The 19,616-nt window shown below is 35.9% G+C and overlaps 1 protein-coding gene across 1 annotated transcript; it reads right to left on the bottom strand.

Annotated features, from left to right (window-relative positions):
* Positions 1-4,540: 4,540 nt before the first annotated feature.
* On the bottom strand, positions 4,541-4,810 carry LOC100484588 (dynein light chain 1, cytoplasmic). The gene has a single exon (XM_002914437.3). It carries the CDS (start codon positions 4,808-4,810, stop codon positions 4,541-4,543), a length of 270 nt encoding a protein of 89 aa, XP_002914483.3.
* Between the last annotated feature and the right edge of the window lie 14,806 nt (positions 4,811-19,616).

The following is a 19,616-nucleotide window of genomic DNA, read 5'->3' as shown; positions in this document are numbered from 1 at the left end:
TCATGTGAACTTGAGAAGAATGTATCTTCTGCTGTTGTTAGGTGGAAGGTTCTATATATGCTGACTAGATTCTGTTGACTGATTGCGTTGCCGTAATTTCTATATTCTTTTGATTTTTTTTTGTCCAGTACTATTATTAGTTACTGAAAGAGAACACTGAAGTTTTCAACTGTAATTGAGGATTTTTCTTCTTTTTCCATCAGCTCCATCAGGTTTTGTTTCAGTATTTTGAGGCTGTTTTTTGGTTCTTGCCCATGTAGGATTATTATGTCTTCTTGGTGGATTGATGCTTTTTTCAATATGAAATATCTCTCTCTACTTCTAGTAATTTTCTTTACTCTGATGTTCACTTTATCAAATATTAACATAGCCACTCCCACTTATTGTTCTTAATATTTTAATATTATTATTCATTTTTATTTTTAATTATTATTTATGTCATATATCCTTTTCTAGCATTTTCCTTTCAACCTAGCTATGTCATGGAATTTTAACTGAGTTTCTTTTAATAGCATATAATTGGATAATTATTTTAATTTTTTGTAATAATATTTATATTTTGGTTATTAGACTGCTTACTTTTACGATAATTATTGATATGTCAGTACTTAAGTCTGCCATTTTATTATGTTTTCTCTGGTGCTCATTCCTTTGTGTCCCTTTTTTTACCTTTCTTTGGGTTATAGGAACATTTTTTAGAAATCCGTCTTCATTTATATATAGTTTTTTTCTTAAGACTTAATTTTTTTACTGTAGTTTAAGGTTCGCCACAAAATTGAGACAGAGACACAGAGATTTCCCATATATTCCCCACTCTCACACAAGCATAGCCTCCATTATCAATATTCCTTGCTATGGGGCACATTTGTTATAATTGACAAACCTACACTGACACATCAAATAACCCAAACTCCATAGTTTATTTTGTGGTTTACTCTTAGTTTTGTAGATTCTATGGGTTTGGACAAATGTGTAATGACATATAAATATCATTGTGATGCCATACAAAGTATTTTCACTGCCATAAAGCTGCTCTTTGGTCTGTTTATTCATCCTACTTCTGCCAACTGCTGATTTCTTTTTACCGTCTCCATAGTTTTGCCTTTTGCAGAATGTCATGTAGTTGGAAGCATGTATATAGCCTTTTCAGATTGGCTTCTGTCATTATTAATATGTATTTAAGGTTCCTCCATGGCTTTTCATGGCTCGGTAGCTCATTTCTTTTTGGTACTGAATAACATTCCATTGTCTGGATTAACCACAGTTTATTTATCCATTCACCCACTAAAGGACATCTTAGTTGCACCCAAGTGCAACTGTGTGTAGTTTTTCGTGTGTGGATAGAAGTTTTTGGTTTTTTTTAAAGATTTATTTATTTATTTTAGAGAGAGAGAAGGGAAGGGGAGGGGCAGAGGGAGAAGGAGAGGAAGAGAATCTCAAGCAAACTCCCTGCTGAGCATTAAGCTGGACATAGGGCTCTATCTCATGACCCTGAGATCATGAATTGAGCTGAAACCAAGAGTTAAATGCTTAACCAACTGAGCCATCCAAGTGTCCCCATGTGGATATAAGTCTTTAATTCATTTGGGTAAATGCCAAGGAGTGAAATTGCTATATCATGTGTCTAAGACTATGTTTAGTTTTATAAGAAACTGCCAAACTGTCTTCCTAAGTGGCTGTACCATTTTGCATTCCTACCATCAATGAATGAGAGTTCCTGTGGCTCCTTATTCACCACAGCATTTAGTGTTGTCAGTGTTTTGGATCTTAGTCATTCAAATACATGTGCAGTGGTATTTTATAATTGTTTTAATTTGCGATTTCTTTTTTTTTTTAAAGATTTTATTTATTTATTCGACAGAGATAGAGACAGCCAGAGAGAGAGGGAACACAAGCAGGGGGAGTGGGAGAGGAAGAAGCAGGCTCATAGCGGAAGAGCCTGATGTGGGGCTTGATCCCATAACACCAGGACCATGCCCTGTGCCACCCAGGTGCCCCTAATTTGCAATTTCTTAATGACATATGATGTTGACATCTTTTCAAGTGTTCGTTTTCTATCCATATGTCTTTTTTTGGTGAGGACTCTGTTAAGGTCTTTGGCCCATTTTTAATTTGTAATTTTATTAATTTTGTTTTTTAAATATTTATTTATTTTAGAGAGAGATCATGCACACAGCAGGGGGAGGGCCAAAGGGAAAGGGAGAGAATCTCAAGCAGGTTCTGACTTCCTGCTGAGTGTGGAGCTTGATCTCATCACCCTGAGATCAGGACCGAGATCATGACCTGATTTGAAATCAAGAGTTGGCCGCTTAATGACTGAGCCACCCAGGCACCCCTGGCCCATTTTTTAATTGGTTGTTAGTATTCTTTATTCTTGAGTTTTATGAGCTCTTCATATATTTTGGATGGCAGTCATTCATCAAATGAGTCTTTTGCAAATATTTTCTCCCATTCTGTGGCTTGGCTTCTCATTTTCTTGACACGGTCTTTCATAGAGCAGCATGTTTAATTTTGATGAAATCCAACTCATCAAGTGTTTCACGGATTATGTTTTTGGTGCTGTATCTAAAAAATTGTTGCCATACTCAAGGTCATCTAGATTTTCTCCTATGTTTCCTTCTAGAATTTTAATAGTTTTGTGTTTTACATTTATGCCTGTAACCCAACTTGGCTTAACTTTTGTGAAGGGTGTAAGATCTGTATCCAGATTCTTTTTTGTTTTGTTTTGTTTTGCATGTGGATTTCCAGTTGTTTCAGCGCCATTTGTTGAAGAGACTATCTTTGCTTCGTTGTGTTGTCTTTGCTCCTTTGTCAAATATCAGTTGACTATATTTATATTTCTGGGCTTTTTATTCTGTTCCATTGATCTATTTGTCTATTATTTTACCAATACCACACTGTCTTGGTTATTGTAGCTTTATAGTAAGTCTTGAGGTTAGAACTTTGTTCTTCTCCTTCAGTATTGTTTTGGCTCTCCTGCATCTTTCACCTCTCTATATAAATTTTAGAATCAGTTTGTCAATATCCACAAAATAACTGGCTGAAATTTTGATTGGGATTGCATGAAATCTACAGATCAAGTTGTAAAGAACTGACATTTTTATAATATTAGGTCTTTCTGTCCATGAATATGGACTATCTTTCCATTTATTTAGTTCTTTGATTTCAATCACAGAGTTTTAGAGTTTTCCTCATATAGAGTTTGTACATATTTTGTTAGATTTAAACTTAAGTATTTTTTTTTTGGAGGGGCTAATGTAAATGGTAATGTGTTTTTAATTTTAAATGCCACGTTTTCATTGTTGGTATCCAGGAAAGAAATTGACTTTTGTATATTAACTTTATATTCGCAAGCTTGCTACAATCTCTTATTAGTTCCAGGAATTTTTTGTTGATTCTTTTGGACTTTCTACATAGACAATCATGTCATCTGTGAAAAAAGACAGTTATGCACATTCTTTCATATACTTATTTTATTTCCTTTTTTGCATATTGCATTAACAAGGACTTCCAGTTTAATATTGAAAAAGAGTGTTAAGAATGGACATTCTTGTCTTGTACATAATCTTAGTGGAAAACTTCAAATTTCTCACCACTAAGTATGATGTTAACTAAAAGGGTTTTGTATATATTCTTTTTTTCTCCAGCAGATTTATTTTTTGGAAGAATTAACATAAAGTGTCTATGCTACCCAGAGCAATCTACACTTTTAACACCATCCCGATCAAAATACTGATGACATTTTTCAAAGAACCGGAACAAACAGCCCTTAAATTTGTGTGGAACCAGAAAAGGCCCCGAATCTCCAAGAAACTGTTGAAAAGGAAAAGCAAAGCTGGGGGCATCACAATGCCGGATTTCAAGTTGTACTACAAAGCTGTGATCACAAAGACAGCATGGTACTGGCACAAAAACAGACACATAGACAATGGAACAGAATAGAAAACCCAGAAATGGACCCTCGGCTCTTTGGGCAACTAATCTTTGACAAAGCAGGAAAAAACATCCAGTGGAAAAAAGACAGTCTCTTCAATAAATGGTGCTGGGAAAATTGGTCAGCTACATGCAAAAGAAGGAAACTTGACCACTCTCTCACACCATATACAAAGATAAACTCCAAATGGATGAAAGACCTCGATGTGAGACAGGAATCCATCAAAATCCTAGAGGAGAGCATAGGCAGCAACCTCTACGACATCGGCCACAGCAACCTTTTTCATGACACATCTCCTAAGGCAAGAGAAACAAAAGATAAAATGAACTTGTGGGACTTCATCAAGATGAAAGGAATGGATTTGGAGGAGAAAAAACATGGGGAGAGAGGTATGAAATAGAAAATAAATACAAATGTAAGCTGTTTGGCTAACTGTTTTATAATCACAACAAATTCATACAGAGAATACCCTAAACGAAAAAACACAATAAAGGTTCAAAGACCAAGGTGTTTCCTTAGGCAAGACTGAAGATTACAGTATTTGAAATTTAGACTGCAGTCCTTGTCTTTGGAATGATCACTGGGTGTGTGACACAGTTCATGCTTTTAATCAGATTTGAACAGAAGAATGGCCACTTGGCCCAGATAAAAGTAGATGAAGTGTTTGGTTTCATGTGTCACATAACCACCAAAGTTTCTCACCATGATGCAGTCCCAGGTGGGGTTGTACTCCTCGTCAAACCCCTTTTTAATATGGGCCACAATGTCCTTTTCTATGTTGTATTTCTCCAATGCCTGAATAGCACATTCCATTGAGTCCTGTTGCATCTCCTTCAACATGTTGGCATTTTTCATCATGGCCTTTTGGTTGCACATGATTACCATGGAATAGGGGCTAGCCAATAGCAATGGTCTTGGGGGATGGGAGGGATGGTGACACTCAGACCCAGCAGGAGGTGCCCTCGCTTAGGTCTTTGTTTATATTCTTTATTAAGTTGAGGAACTCCCCCCCCCACTCTTAGTTTACTGACAATTCTCATCATGAATGTTTGTTGAATTTTGTCAAATTTTTTCCCGCATCTATTGATATGATCATATGTTTTTTTTCAGTTGATGGGATTGACTATGATAGTTGATTTTTTAATGTTGAGCCATCCTTGAATATCTGGAATAAATACCACTTGGTCATATGTATAATTCTTTTTTCTACATTGTCGGATTCTATCTGTAAATATTTTGTTGAAGATATTTTTAGTTATGTTCATGAGAAATATGGTTTAATAGTTTTTTATTTTTTTGCATTGTCTTTGTTTGGTCTTGGTATTGGGGTAATACTAGCTTCATAGAATGAGTTGGGAACTATTCCTCTGTTTCTGTCTTCTGGAAGATAGTGCAAAGAATTTGGTATAAGTTTCTCCTTTAAATGTTGGGTAGAATTCACCAGGGAATGCATTTGGGCCTGGTGCTTTATGTTTTGGAAGATTAGTAGTTCTTTATCTTTTTCTTTTCTTTTCTTCTTTTCTTTTCTTAATTTTTTTCTTTTCTTTCCTTTCCTTTTCTTTTCTCTTTTTTTGAGAGAGAGAGTGCATGAGCAGGGGTGGGTGGGGTGAAGAGGCAGAGACCGGGGGTGGGGGGGAGAGAGAGAGAATCGTAAGCAGACTCCATGCTCAACACAGAACCTGATGTGGGAGAGATCACAACCAGAGCCAAAATCAAGAGTTGGACACTTAACCAACTGAGCCACCCAGGTGCCTCAGGGGGATTAGTAATTCTTGGTTAGATTTACTTAATAGATACAAGCCTATTTCTTCTTGTCTGAGTTTTGACAGATTGTGTCTTTCAAAGAATTTGTCCATTTCATCTAGGTTATCAAATGTGTGGGCATAGAGCTATTCATAGTATTTCTTTATTATTCTTTTAATTTTCATAGAAGCTGTAGTGATATCCTCTCTTTCATTTCTGAGATTAGTAATTAGTAGTGTGTCCATTCTCTCTCTCTCTCTCTCTCTTTTTTCTTAGCTAGTTTGACTAGAGGCTTATCAATTTTACTGTTCTTTTCAAAGAATTGGGTTTTGGTTTCAATGATTTTCTGTATTGATTTCCTGTTTTAAATTTAATTGATCTCTGCTCCAATTCCTATTGTGTTTTTTTGTTTGTTTGCTTGCTTTGACTTAATTTTCTTTTCTCCTTCTTCTTTCCTAAAGTAGAAACTTAGCTTATTAGTGTTAGATCTTTTGTCTTTTCTAACACATGTGTTCAGTGCTATACATTTCCCTCCAAACACTGCTTTGCTGCATCCTACAAATTTTGTTTCATTTTATTTTAATTTAGTTCAAAATATTTTTAAATTCTCTTGAGATTTCTTCTTTGACTAATGTGTTATTTAAAAGTGTATTGGAGATGCCTGGGTGGCTCAGTCGGTTAAGCTTCTGCCTTGAGCTCAGGTCCTGGGATCCTGGGATCGAGTCCTGAATTGGGGGGGGGTCCTTCCTCAGCAGGAGTCTGCTCCTTCTTCCTGCCACTCCCCCTGCTTGTGCTATCTCTCTTTCTCTCTCTAACAAATAAATAAATAAAATCTTTTTTAAAAATAAAAAATAAAAAGGTATTAACAAGGCACCCGGGTAGCTCAGTTGGTTAAGCATCCCACTGTAGGTTTCAGTTCAGGTCTGATGTCAGGGTCATGAGATTGAGACTTGTAACAGGCTCTGCATGCAGCAGGGAGTCTGCTTGAGTTTCTCTTTCCCTCTCCGTCTGCCCCTTCCCCCTCCCACTCTCTCTCTCTAAAATAAATAAATAAATAAATAAATATTTAAAAAAAATAAAAATAAAAGAATAAAAGTGTATTGTTGGCTCAGCTGCCATCATAAATGATAGAGTGATTACCTGGACCATGAAGATTATGACCCACTGACTACTTCAGCAGAAACAAACAGTCATTGATGCTCTTCACCCGGGAAAGGCAACAGTACCTAAGATGGAAATTCAGGGAAAACCTAGCCAAAATGTACAAGAGCACACCAGATGTCATCTTCGTATTTGATTCAGAACCCATTTCAGTGGTGGCAACACAGCTGACATTGGCATAATTTATGATTCCTTGGATTACACAAAGAAAAATGAACCCATACATAGATTTGCAAGACGTGGCCTGTATGAGAGGAAGAAAAAACCTCAGGAAAACCGTGAAAGGAGCACAAGAACAGAATAGAGAAGGAGGGTATGCAAAAGTCAATGCTGGCACTGGCCTTAAGTGAGCTGGAGATCAGACAACAAAAGGAGTAAAGAGTCTGCAGTGACTTTATCTGTGGTGATTGTGCAGATTTTTCATGAGAGAATTAATAAACTTGGAACTTTTATGTGTCTGGTTGTTTGAAAAAAAAGTATATTGTTTAATCTTCACATATTTGGGAATTTTTCAGTTATTTTTCTGTTACTGATTTCTAGTTTAATTCCATTGTAGTTTAAGAGCAGACATTGCATAATTTCTATTCTTTTAAATGTGTTTTGTTTTGTGGCCTAGAATGTGATCTATCCTGGTAAATGTTCCATGTGAGCCTGAGAAGAATGTGGATCCTGCTGTTGTTGGATGAAGTAGTCTATAGATCTCAGTTATGTCCAGTTGATTGGTGGTGATTTTCTGCCTGCTGGATCTGTCCATTTTTGAGAGAGGTGTATTAAAGTCTCCAACTGTGGTAGTGAATTCACCTATTTCTTCTTGTGGTTCCAAGTTTGACACTCTGTTGTTTGGTGCATAAACATTAAGGATTGTTTCCTTGGAGAATTGAATCTTTATCAACAAGTAATGCCCTTCTGTTATCCTGATAAATGTTCTTGCTCTTTAGCTTTTCACTTTTTAGGATGGAGTGGTGACTTCCAAGATCCTTACATGCAGGTCAAGAAATGGGAAATCATTATATATAGTGTTGTTTATTTGTTTGTTTGTTTTTTTGAATATATCTCTATTTAGTTTTCATAGTTCTTATTCTGGGTACAATAATATACATATGTATATTATACCAATATTTTAACACTTTGAATGAAACCTTCCTTCCATTTCCCTTCTCCACCTTAAAATATCATTGTATCCTATGATGTCATAAATCAAATATGATTTATACAGCTCAAGAGGAAAAGGACAATCTGTTGTCAATACCCATATTTCTGCTCTTTCTTCTTCCTTCATGATGCCCCTAAATTCTTTTATTGTTTCCTCCATGTCTGTTAAAAGAATTTCTTTCAGCCATTCTTTTTAGATAGGTTTGCTAGTGACAAGTATGTGTAGGTTTCCATTACCTGAGAATGTCTTTATTTCCCCTTCATACTTGAAGGATAGTTTCATGAGATATAGAATTTGTAACTGACAGTTCTTTTTTCCCAGCACTTTCAAGATAGTATGCTACTTCCTCCTGGTCTTTGTGATTTCAGATAAGAAATCCATTATTTGAATGGTGTTCCCCAATTCATTTCTCTCTGTCTGCTTTCAAGATTTTTCTTTGTCCTTCATTTCTAAAAGTTTAATTATGATTCGTGTTGATGTGCATATCTTTGGATTATGTTTGGAGTTTGTTCACTTGGCTTCTCGGATCTATAGGTTTATATCTTTCACCAAATTTGGGAAGTTTTTAGCCATTACTTCTTCAAATACTCTTTTAGTTTCACTATCTTTCACCCCTCCCTCATGATTCTTGGTTATACACATGTTGGATCTTTTGTGATCGTCCCATTGGTCCTTGAGGATCTACTCATTTTTTTTTTCTTTAGTGTATTTTCTCTGTGTTGTTCAGATGAACGGGATTCTATTGATCTGTCCTCAAGTTCACTTACTTTATCTTCTGTCTTCTCCACTCTATGATTGAGCTCATCTAGTGAGTTTTAATTTTTTCAGTTATTATATTTTTTGATTCTGTAATTTGTATTTGATTATTTTAATGCCGTTATTTCGTTGCCGGTTTTTTATTTTCCCATTTGTCTCAACAAATTTTATTTTATTTTTTAAGATTTTATTTATTTATTTGAGAGAGAGAAAGCAAGAGACGGAGCATGAGTGGAGGGGGAGGGGCAAAGGGAGAGGGAAGAGCAGACTCCCTGCTGAGCAGGGAGCCCGATGCACGGCTCCAGCCCAGGACCCTGAGATGGTCACCTGAGCCAAAGGCAGATGCCTAACCGACTGAGCCACCCAGGTGCCCCATCTCAACAAATTTTAAAATGGATTGTTGAAGTACTGTTATGATGGATGATTTAAAATCCTTGGTAGGGGTGTCAGAGAATTCTAACATCTAATTCATCCTCATACTGGAGTCAGTGGATTGTCGTCTCTCATTCAAGATGCGTTTTTTTGACTCTTGACACCACAGACCATTTTATATCCTGGACATTTTGTCTAATAAATTAGGAGCTATAGGTCCTGCTTATATCTTTTATTTTAGTAAGAAGTTTGTTTCCCTGTTTAAGTTTAGCATTCAGGTCTTAGGCTACTTTTGTGGGCTGTGGTTCCAATGGGTATGCATTTGCAGTGTTCTTTTGGGTTGTTGTTGTTTTGTTTTTGTTTTCGCTTTTGTTTTGGCTTCTCTGGTCCTTCTGGGGCTTCCTTAGGTCTCTGCCCATGGGCACAGAAAGGGTTTCTCAGACCAGGATTCTGGTGTCTCTATGTTGAGATTCCCCAACTGGTGCTCTGTGTCTTCTCTGGTGTCCCTGAACATGGAAGACACTTCTTGAGCTTGCAGGATCAGAGTATTCTCAGGTTGCTGCTTATTTTGTTGCTGCATCCCTATAGCTTGTTCCAACCACTCACCTTTGTGCCCTCTGGGGAGTGGGATTGGCCATTTATTTTCATGATTATTTCTTGCATTATTTCTGGGGCTTATAGCTGTGCTTGGGAGGATAAACAGGGAAAAACAGGTCTGTGTCACTTGTCAGGATGGAAATCCTACCATAATGTTTTTGCTAAAAACTTAGAAATTGACCTCTGAAAAGATTTCACAAATGCAGTAAATTAGTTTCTGTGGCTTATCACACCAGATAGTCTGAGAAATGAATAGTGTAGAGATATGTATTATTTTATTGTGATTTATAATCCTCCATAGGTTTAGACACATATATGGCTAGTACTGGTTTGCAAAGCAAACCTTAGAATTACATAGAGAAAAAGCATTTTTCTCTGTAGTGATGATATATGAGGTTTCCCTCCTGATGAACACAAGAAAAAATAAGATAAATTTCAGTACAAACATATGTCTGTCCTCTTAAGACAATGTATCTAAAACGATTTACAGAATTTCTACAAGGTTTTAGATACAAAACTTCATTATTAAAATCACATACACATGGTAAAAATATGCAAACCAATGATGGGATGCTGTATCAGGCTCTCTGCACCTCTTGCGACTGAAATTTACAACTGGAATTAATTGCAGATGACTTTGGCTCATGACTGTGTAATTTATTCCAGGCTAGAGGTTTCAGAAACAAAGCATCTTCATCTGTCTCTGTCTTCAGCCCTCCTAAGAGGAGCCCATTTATCAGCCTTCTTTATTGATTTTTTATTTGAAGAAGTGATGCAACACATACTAGGTATCCAGATAAATTAGTGATCATTGCCTCCTTTGCATAGTTCTGAATTTCAAAAATCCATATGCACGTATGACATATAACATTTTGTTATAGATGAATACTTTATAATACCTAGCAAGTGTCTCATCACCTAAAACATACATACACGAACACATATGCCATCTTACTGGCTTTACTGGTTTAGAAAGGAAAATTATATTGACAGGCTATTTTTGATATCCCTTAAGTGATAATTTAGTTAGCATTAATTACCATGTGATATGTAATTGGACTTATGCATAAGCTATTTAAATATTTTTCAAATTGTCAATTAACATTTTTTCAGAACACTTTTCATGACCTTGACCTTACTACTGTTCAGGTGTCTGAGGTGAAAATAACATGGTTATTTAAGAATCTTAATTGAGAAATTGTGTTGCTGCCTATTGTTGAAGGAAAGCTGTTGTGTGATAAAAAATATCTCCCAGAGAAGACCAAATGCTCGTCTCTCGGGAGACATTATCTTGATGAATTTACTGTGGTCTAGAATTCAAAATCGAGTCACTTCATGTATGGTGACTACCATAATATAATAAAAAAACATTAAAAAAAATTGAATCTCTTCAGTGGGAGTTATACAAGGGAATGCTTGCTGATTGACACTAAATAAACTGATGGATAGAAATATATGTATATCAAGATGTCAATTTATTAATTTGGTATAAAAAATTAGTAAAGTGGTCTGAATTTTCATGAAAGCCTAACTTACTATTTCATTATAGGGAAATTTCTGAGAAGTTAGGTGATAAGGACATTCATGAGCAGGGAATCAGAGAAGAGGAGTTAGATGGATTTATTCAAATATTTAATCGTATCAGATTTTGATGATCAGTGCTTGTATCTCCACACTAGGATATGCTTTCCATCACAAGTGGAAAAATATGATCCTTAGACCAGGTCATGTTTCTATCTGAACAGTGCTGGCTGGTCTCACAAGTTTTAACTTTTAACTTGTACTGTGTTTCAGGCTGTCTAACCCCTGTGTTCTTTAAGATTCATTCTTATTTTCATTTGTAAATAGCCAGGTTCTTCCTTTTTCTTCTGCCAACATAATACTATTCCCATTGCATTTACATGATTTGAGTCATTACAAGCTAAATTTTAGTTTGGGAGGCTTTTTATATATGACCATATTCTCTTCTATCATAATGAGGGATTTGCATACACCAATTTAGAAATTTCAATTCCTATCCATTTTAACAAAGAGGAACCAAGGCTCATTCTCAGAGATGTAGTGTGAATGACTCTGAACCGCTCCATACATCTTAACCAGTTTATCAGTATTCCTTGTCTTATAAATGGCCCTTATTTACTTCATAGTTTATCTCACTTGATAATTTATGTGCCTTTTCTTTTGATTTCCATTGCTCTTATATCATTCATTCATTTTTTGAGCCCTCCTGGGGGCTCTTGACTCTTGGAAAACCAATACGTATATTATCAATTTACTAGCTACCACTTATGCTCAGTCTCCCTGAAATTTGTTTGGAAGTGGAGTACTTAAAATGGAAATTCCACTCAATTTTCTCTTTCATTAATTAAATGTTCAAAAGGTCTAGCAGGGATTCCCAGATTCCTCACTGGTTGTGTGTGTTCATTAAAACAACAACAACAACAATAACAACAACAACAACAACAAAACCCTAACCCTCCCAATCTTTTGTCTTTCTGCTTTTCTCTCAGGTCTATATCTATTACAGTATACATTCTTTAACTGCATAGTGCCTAAAGATTTTCTGTATCATCTAATTTTAAAGGTCATTCTTTTTACTCTGAAGAAATAATGACTTTTAAAGAACATCTAGTCTGTTGTCTGCTCAAGTCAGCAACCTTCTTCTCTTGGTAAATGTAGTTTTCTCTTGCAGTAACCATGTGGTATGATTATGAAGGTGACATTAAGTCTTACTTCTTTGACCCCTACTGTTTGGTCAAAGGTTGGGCTTCTGAACCAAGTCATAATGCACATCTCTTAGCCACAGTTGAAGGGTGCAGGTATGAGCCTCTGACCAAGATGGGCCAAATCTGAGCTTTTCCCCAGGATGTTGGATTCGAGAATAGAGAGAAAACAAACACAATCCCTTTTGGAGCTATATATGCAGAAACTGCTAACAATCATATTTCCTGCTGTCAAAAACCAAGTCTGGGATCCTGAAAAAAGATATGTTGGTGAAGCTATAAGTTTTAAAGATAGAAGCTTGGCAGTAATCAGTTTCTTGGTTCCAGCTGTCTTGAGCATTCTGCTTCATTCTTGCCCTCCAATTAGAGTGGTTCCTGCTGAGCTGATACATGAGCCAATACATTAACCCTCTTGCTTGAGTTTGCTTATGGTGTAGTTCTGTCATCTATAATCAAAAGGGTACTGATAAATACATTTCTGGTTCTAAGAAGATTGTATTTTCCACTACTTCTGTTGTGAAATCCTCTATGTTTTATTATTTATTTGGGGAAATATTTTTTTCTAATAAAAGAAAAAATTTTCTTCTAATAACGAAAAATTTACTTATTAATTAGAGGTGATAAAATAGAAATCATCCATAAAATCACCACATGGAGAGAATTAGTAGTAATATCTTGGTATACTTATTTCTAGTGTTTTTCTATGCCTAAATAAAAACATATATTTACAAAATGGGGATTTAATGTTCTCTGTATTTTTTTTAAGATTTTATTTATTTATTTGACAGAGATAGAGACAGCCAGCGAGAGAGGGAACACAAGCAGGGGGAGTGGGAGAGGAAGAAGCAGGCTCATAGCAGAGGAGCCTGACGTGGGGCTTGATCCCAAAACGCCGGGATCACGCCCTGAGCCGAAGGCAGACGCTTAACCGCTGTGCCACCCAGGTGCCCCTTAATGGCCTCTGTATTTTTATCCTGTCTTTTGATGAATATTACATTCTGAGAAATTTTTCACATTATTAGATATTGTAGTACAAAATAATTTTAAATACATAGTATTGCATTATATGACTATATCATAATTATATTTGTTATTCCTCTGTCATTGGTCAATTAGATTATCTTTAATTTTTTACTCTGTCTTGAAAATCTTGCATATATATTGTCTATATTTCAGATTTCTTCCTTTATAGATTGATATATTTGGAGTTAATAGGGGATAATAATCTTTTAAACTCTTTATTCACATTATCATTTCTCCCCAAAGATTTGTACCTGCTAAGAAGTATATCTACTTTAGTACCCCTCCCAAAACACTGAATATGACCATTTATTAAAAATGTTTGCCAATTTAAAAGACAAAAAAAATATAAAATCTTATTTTAAGCTTCTTCAATTTTTGTATGCTTGTAATTTTTCAAATATTGTTATTTACCTGAACTATTTGAATTACATGTGTCAGGAATCCAATCAAAAGTAGCTTAAAATAACTAAAATAAGTATAGTTTTAGTGTTGCAAGAGGAAAAAGGTCTAGAGATATTTTACAAAAATGTTAATACACTTAACACTACTGAACTATGCACCTAAAACTGCTTAAGGTGGTAAATTTTACAACCACAATTAAAAATAAAAAGTATTTTATTTTTAAAGATTTTATTCATTTATGTGTGGGCGGGGGGAGAGAGAGAGCGCGCGAACATGAGTGGGAGGAGGGGCGAGGGAGAAGCGGACTCCCTGCTGATCAGGGAGCCCATACTGGGGCTTGATCCCAGGACCCTGAGATAATGACCTGAGCTGAAGGCAGACATTTAACCAACTGAGCTACCCAGGCGCTGCAGAAAAAATAAAAAAATATTTTATAAAAAAGGAATGTATTGACTCAGGTTATTGGGATGTCCAATAGTGGTATCAGCCGCATGGACTCCAGGGATTCACTCAATTTTACACTCTCAGATTTTGCTCTCATTCACTCCCTTTCTCTTGCTCTTCTCTCTTTTTCTCTCCTCCCTCTCTCTTTTAACTCCGTTTATCTCTGTACCTTGATCTCATTTTCTTGTTTTACACATAGATTTCTTTATGTATGTATGGTGTTGGGAGAAAGGAGAGGCTGCAAATAACTCCAAGTTTAAATCATTCCAGCAGAGCAACCTCATAGAGAAGGAAAAGGTTTTCTTTCTCAACTCTGTATTAAAACTCAGTGAAAGGATCCTAACTGGCATTGCTTTAGCTCTATGACAGGTCTGGATCTATGACAGCTCTATGATGTGAGCCAGGCCTGCATCACATGCCCGCCCCAATGGGCAGGGCTGACATAGTCTGCCTGAGAGCCTCCAGAGAACTGAATGAATTTGAGGAGGAGCATTTCTGAAATGCAGGAGATGGGGAACAACCCTCAGTGGAAGTAATTTAGGGCAGGCACAAAATTGTCACGTGTTTTTTCTTCTTTGAAGTAGAGCCTTTGCTGAGGTGTTCTTCCTCCCCATCTTCATATATAGGATATTCGTTTTGTCATATTGATTTACCAGTCTCACATGTATGTTGAAGACACTAACTCCTTTATTACTGTATCTATGTTCAAAATATTTTCCCCAATTTGTGGTTTTCTTTTTAATTTTACCTATCATATTCTGCAACATGAAAGTAATGATTTTTGTGACCAACTTCATGGAGCTTTTAAATTGTGACTTTATAGTTTTATTCTTAGTCCTTTTCCATTCTAATACCTAAAGAATATCTATGAACATGTATTTCTAAAATACTTTATCCACCTGAAAATTATTTTTAGTGAAAATAATAGGAGAGGATCTAAATTTCTCAAATTTGTTTATTAATTTTCTTGGCATCATTTAGTGAGTAATCATTTCCCTTCTGATCTGTAACCATTTTATACTACACTATTATATAAAACATAGTCCTTGTNTAGTTTTATTCTTTATTGTGAGTTTTATTCTTAGTCCTTTTCCATTCTAATACCTAAAGAATATCTATGAACATGTATTTCTAAAATACTTTATCCACCTGAAAATTATTTTTAGTGAAAATAATAGGAGAGGATCTAAATTTCTCAAATTTGTTTATTAATTTTCTTGGCATCATTTAGTGAGTAATCATTTCCCTTCTGATCTGTAACCATTTTATACTACACTATTATATAAAACATAGTCCTTGTCTCTTCTGAGATCCAGATTCATATGTGATCTATCTTCTGGCATTTTTCATATGTCCTTTGACTGAATAAATGCAAAATGGTACTTGTGATCANGACCACTTAGTGAGTAATCATTTCCCTTCTGATCGGTAACCATTTTATACTACACTATTATATAAAACATAGTCCTTGTGTCTTCTGAGATCCAGATTCATATGTAATATATCTTCTAGCATTTTTTCATATGTCCATTGACTGAATAAATGCAAGATGGTACTTATGATCATCACTGAAAACTGTGTCTTCTTCCACTATTATCTATCCAGTCATGAAAACAAGAAACCCAGGAGTGATTCTCATCCTCTCCCTCTCCTTTTCCCTCCACCTCCTCTTATCAATTTTTCATTTGTGCAGCAAATACCAAGTGCCTACTGAGTGCCAGGCATTATTGTAAGCTNATCCCCCTTTCAATTTTTCATTTATGCAGCAAATACCAAGCGCCTACTGAGTGCCAGGAATTATTGTAAGCTTCTGCAATATCTTAGTTAAAAAAAATATATATATTTAATGTATATATATCATATTATATATATAATATGTATATATATTATATATGTGTAATAAAATTCCTACCATTGTGGAGCTATCCAGACAATAAATAATAAGCAAAATATACAAGTAAGTTCTGTAGTAAGTTAAATAGGAATGAGTGCACTACCAGTATAATAGAGGAGGTTAGGGTGAATCTGAAACCCCAGAGTTGTGGGGAGTGGGCTGCACTTCTGAGTAGGGTAGTCAGGGTGTAGGCATCATTGGGAAGGTTTGATATAGGTGAGTGGATTGTCAATGTAAATATCAGGGAGAAGGGCATTCCAGGCACAGAGGATAGTACAAAGGTGTAAAGTGCTTGGTTGTATTCAAGAAACAGCAGGAAGGCCAGTGTGACTTTGTCAATATAATAAAGGGAATATAGTAGGAGAATATTCATGGAGGTAAAGTGGGGCCAAATCATATAGGATTCTGTAAACCATTGTAACAGATTTGGCTTTTAGTCTGAAAAAGGGGGATCATTGGAAGATTCTGAGCAGAGGGTGATATGATATCATTTACATTTAAAATTAACTTTGGGGCACCCAGGTGGCTTAGTCTGTTGAGGATCCCACTCTTGATCTCAGGTTTGATCCCAGGGTTGTGAGTTCAAGCCCCGCATTGAAAGTTAAATTGAATTTTTTCAATTAATTGAAAAAAAGGGAAAAAATTAGATTAACTTTATTCTGGTTGTCCTAAGAACAGTCTAGGAAAAGTATCTAAGCAGTGATAAGTTACTACTGTGTTGCAGATTAAGGGACGAGGGAAACTGGCTTGGGTAGCAATGCAAATGGTAAGAAATGATGAGATTTTGAAGGGTGAGCTAACACAATTTGCCAGTTGATGGATATTGGATTTTAGAGAAGTGATTCCCAAGTTTTTTTACTAAGCAGCTAAGAAGATGGATTTGTGATCACTTAAGATGAAGGAGTAGGTTAAGGTAGGAGCTCAGTTGTGTGCACATTACATTTAAGATGCTTTTTGGATATTTAAGTGGAAATGTAAAGTAGGTATCTGGATAAGCAAGTCTGATATACAGGTTAGAAATATGATCAAGAGATTGATACACAGATGTTTATTATTTATGATTAAATTGATCACTTTATTTTTAATTAATTATTTAAATTTAATGGTTCATCACTTCCATATAGCACCCAGTGCTCATCATAACAAGTGCCCTCCTTAATACCCATCCCCTGTTTAGCCATGCTGCACCACCCACCTCCCTCCATCGATCTGCAGTTTGTTCTCTTTTGTTAAGAGTCTCTTATGATTTGCTTCCCTCTCTTTCAGTTTTCCTTCTCGTATGTTCCTCTTTTTTTTTCTTAAATTCCACATATGAATGAAATCGTATGGTATTTGTCTTTCTCAGACTGATTTCACTTAGTATAATACACTCTAGCTCCATCCATGTTGTTACAAATAGCTAGATTTCGTTGCTTTTAATGGCTGAGTAACATTCCATTGTGTGTGTGTTTGTATGTATATCACTTCTTTTTTTTTTAAAGATTTTATTTATTTATTTGAGAGAGATCGAGAGAGACCACAGGGCAGTGTGGGGGGGGGGAGGGTGCAGAGGGAGAAGCAGAATGTCCACTGAGCAGGAAGCCAGACACGGGACTCGATCTTAGGATCCCAGAATCATGACCTGAGCTGAAGGCAGACACTTAACTGATTGACCCACCTAGGCACCCCTGTATCACTTTTTCTTTATCCATTCAGCAGTTGATGGACATTTGGGCTCTCTCCATAGTATGGTTATTGTTGATAATGCTGCTGTATCGGGAGGCATGTATCCCTTTGAATCTGTATTTTTGTATCCTTTGGGTAAATACCTAGTAGTGGAATTGCTGGTCATTGGGTAGTTCTATTTCTAACTTTTTGAGGACCCTCTATACTCTTTTCCTGAGTGGCTGCACCAGTTTGCATTCCCACCAATAGTGCAAAAGGGTTCCCCTTTCTCCACATCCTTGTCAACACCTGTTGTTTCCTGGGTTCTTAATTTTAGCCATTCTGACAGGTGTGAGGTGGTATCTCATCGTGGTTTTGATTTGTATATCCCTGATGATGAGTGATGTTGGGTATCTTTTCATGTGCCTATTAGTCATCTGTATGTCTTCTTTGGAAAAATGTCTATTCATGTCTTCTGACCATTTCATAACTGGATTATTTGGTTTTTGGGTGTTTAGTTTGATAAGTTCTTTATAGATTTTGGATACTAACCCTTTATTGGATATGTCATTTGCAGATATCTTCTCCCATTCCATAGGTTGCTTTCAGTTTTCTTCATTGTTTCCTTCGTTGTGCAGAAGTTTTTTATCCTGATGAAGTCCCAGTAGTTCATTTTTGCTTTTGTTTCCCTTGCCTCTGGTGACTTGTCTAGAAGTTGCTGTGGCTGAGGTCAAAGAGGTTGCTGCCTGTGTTCTCTTCTAGGATTTGGATGTATTCCTATCTCACATGCAGGTCTTTCATTCATTTTGAATTTATTTTTGTGTGTGGTACAAGTGGTCCAGTTTCAGTCTTCTGCATGTTGCTGTCCAGTTTTCCCAACACCATTTGTTGAAGAGACTGTCCTTGTTCCGTTGGATATCCTTTCTTGCTTTGTCAAAGATTAATTGACCGTATAGTTGTGGGTCCATTTCTAGGTTTTCTATTCTTTCCATTGATCTATGTGTCTGTTTTTGTGTCAGTACTATACTGTCTTGATAAGTACTTTGTAGTCATCTTTGTAATATAGTCAAGCTTTGTAATATGGCTTGAAGTCTGGAATTGTGATGCCTCCAGCTTTGCTTTTGTTTTTTCAGGATTGCTTTGGCTATTTAGGGACTTCGTACAAATTTTAGGATTGTTGTTTTAGCTCTGTGAAAAATGCTGGTGGTATTTTGGTAGGGATTGCATTAAATGAGTAGATTGCTTTGGGTGGTATAGACATTTTAATAATGTTTGTTCTTCCAATCCATGAGCATGGATTATTTTTCTGTTTCTTTGTGTCCTCTTCAATTTCTTTTGTTAGTGTTCTATAGTTTTCAGAGTACAGAAACTTTGGTTTGGTTTATTCCTAGGTATCTTATTGTTTCTGGTGTAATTGTAAGTGGGATCAATTCCTTGATCTCTTTTTCTGCTGTTTTGTTATTGGTGTATAGAAAAACAACTGATTTCTGCACATTGATTTTATATCCTGCAACATTGCTAAATTCATGTATTAGTTCTAGCAATTTTTTTTTTTGTAGAGTCTTTCTAGTTTTCTATATAGGGAGTATCATGTCGTCCGCAAAATAGCGAAAGTTTGATTTCTTCCTTGCTATTTGGGTGCCTTTTATTTCTTTTTGTTGTCTGAGTGCTGTGGCTAAGACTTCCAGTATTTTGTTAAATAGTAATGGTGAGAGTGAACATCCCTGTCTTATTCCTTTTTTTTTTTTAAGGATTTTATTTATTTATTTG

Source organism: Ailuropoda melanoleuca, chromosome 5 (genome assembly GCF_002007445.2).
Source record: "Ailuropoda melanoleuca isolate Jingjing chromosome 5, ASM200744v2, whole genome shotgun sequence".
Classification (NCBI taxonomy): domain Eukaryota; kingdom Metazoa; phylum Chordata; class Mammalia; order Carnivora; family Ursidae; genus Ailuropoda; species Ailuropoda melanoleuca.
Note: the sequence above shows the minus strand (reverse complement) of the source record. Positions and strands in the feature narration are given on the sequence as shown.

Excerpts from the sequence above, each read along its gene's own strand:
- LOC100484588 (XM_002914437.3), bottom strand. The coding sequence starts at position 4,810 with ATGTGCAACCAAAAGGCCATGATGAAAAATGCCAACATGTTGAAGGAG.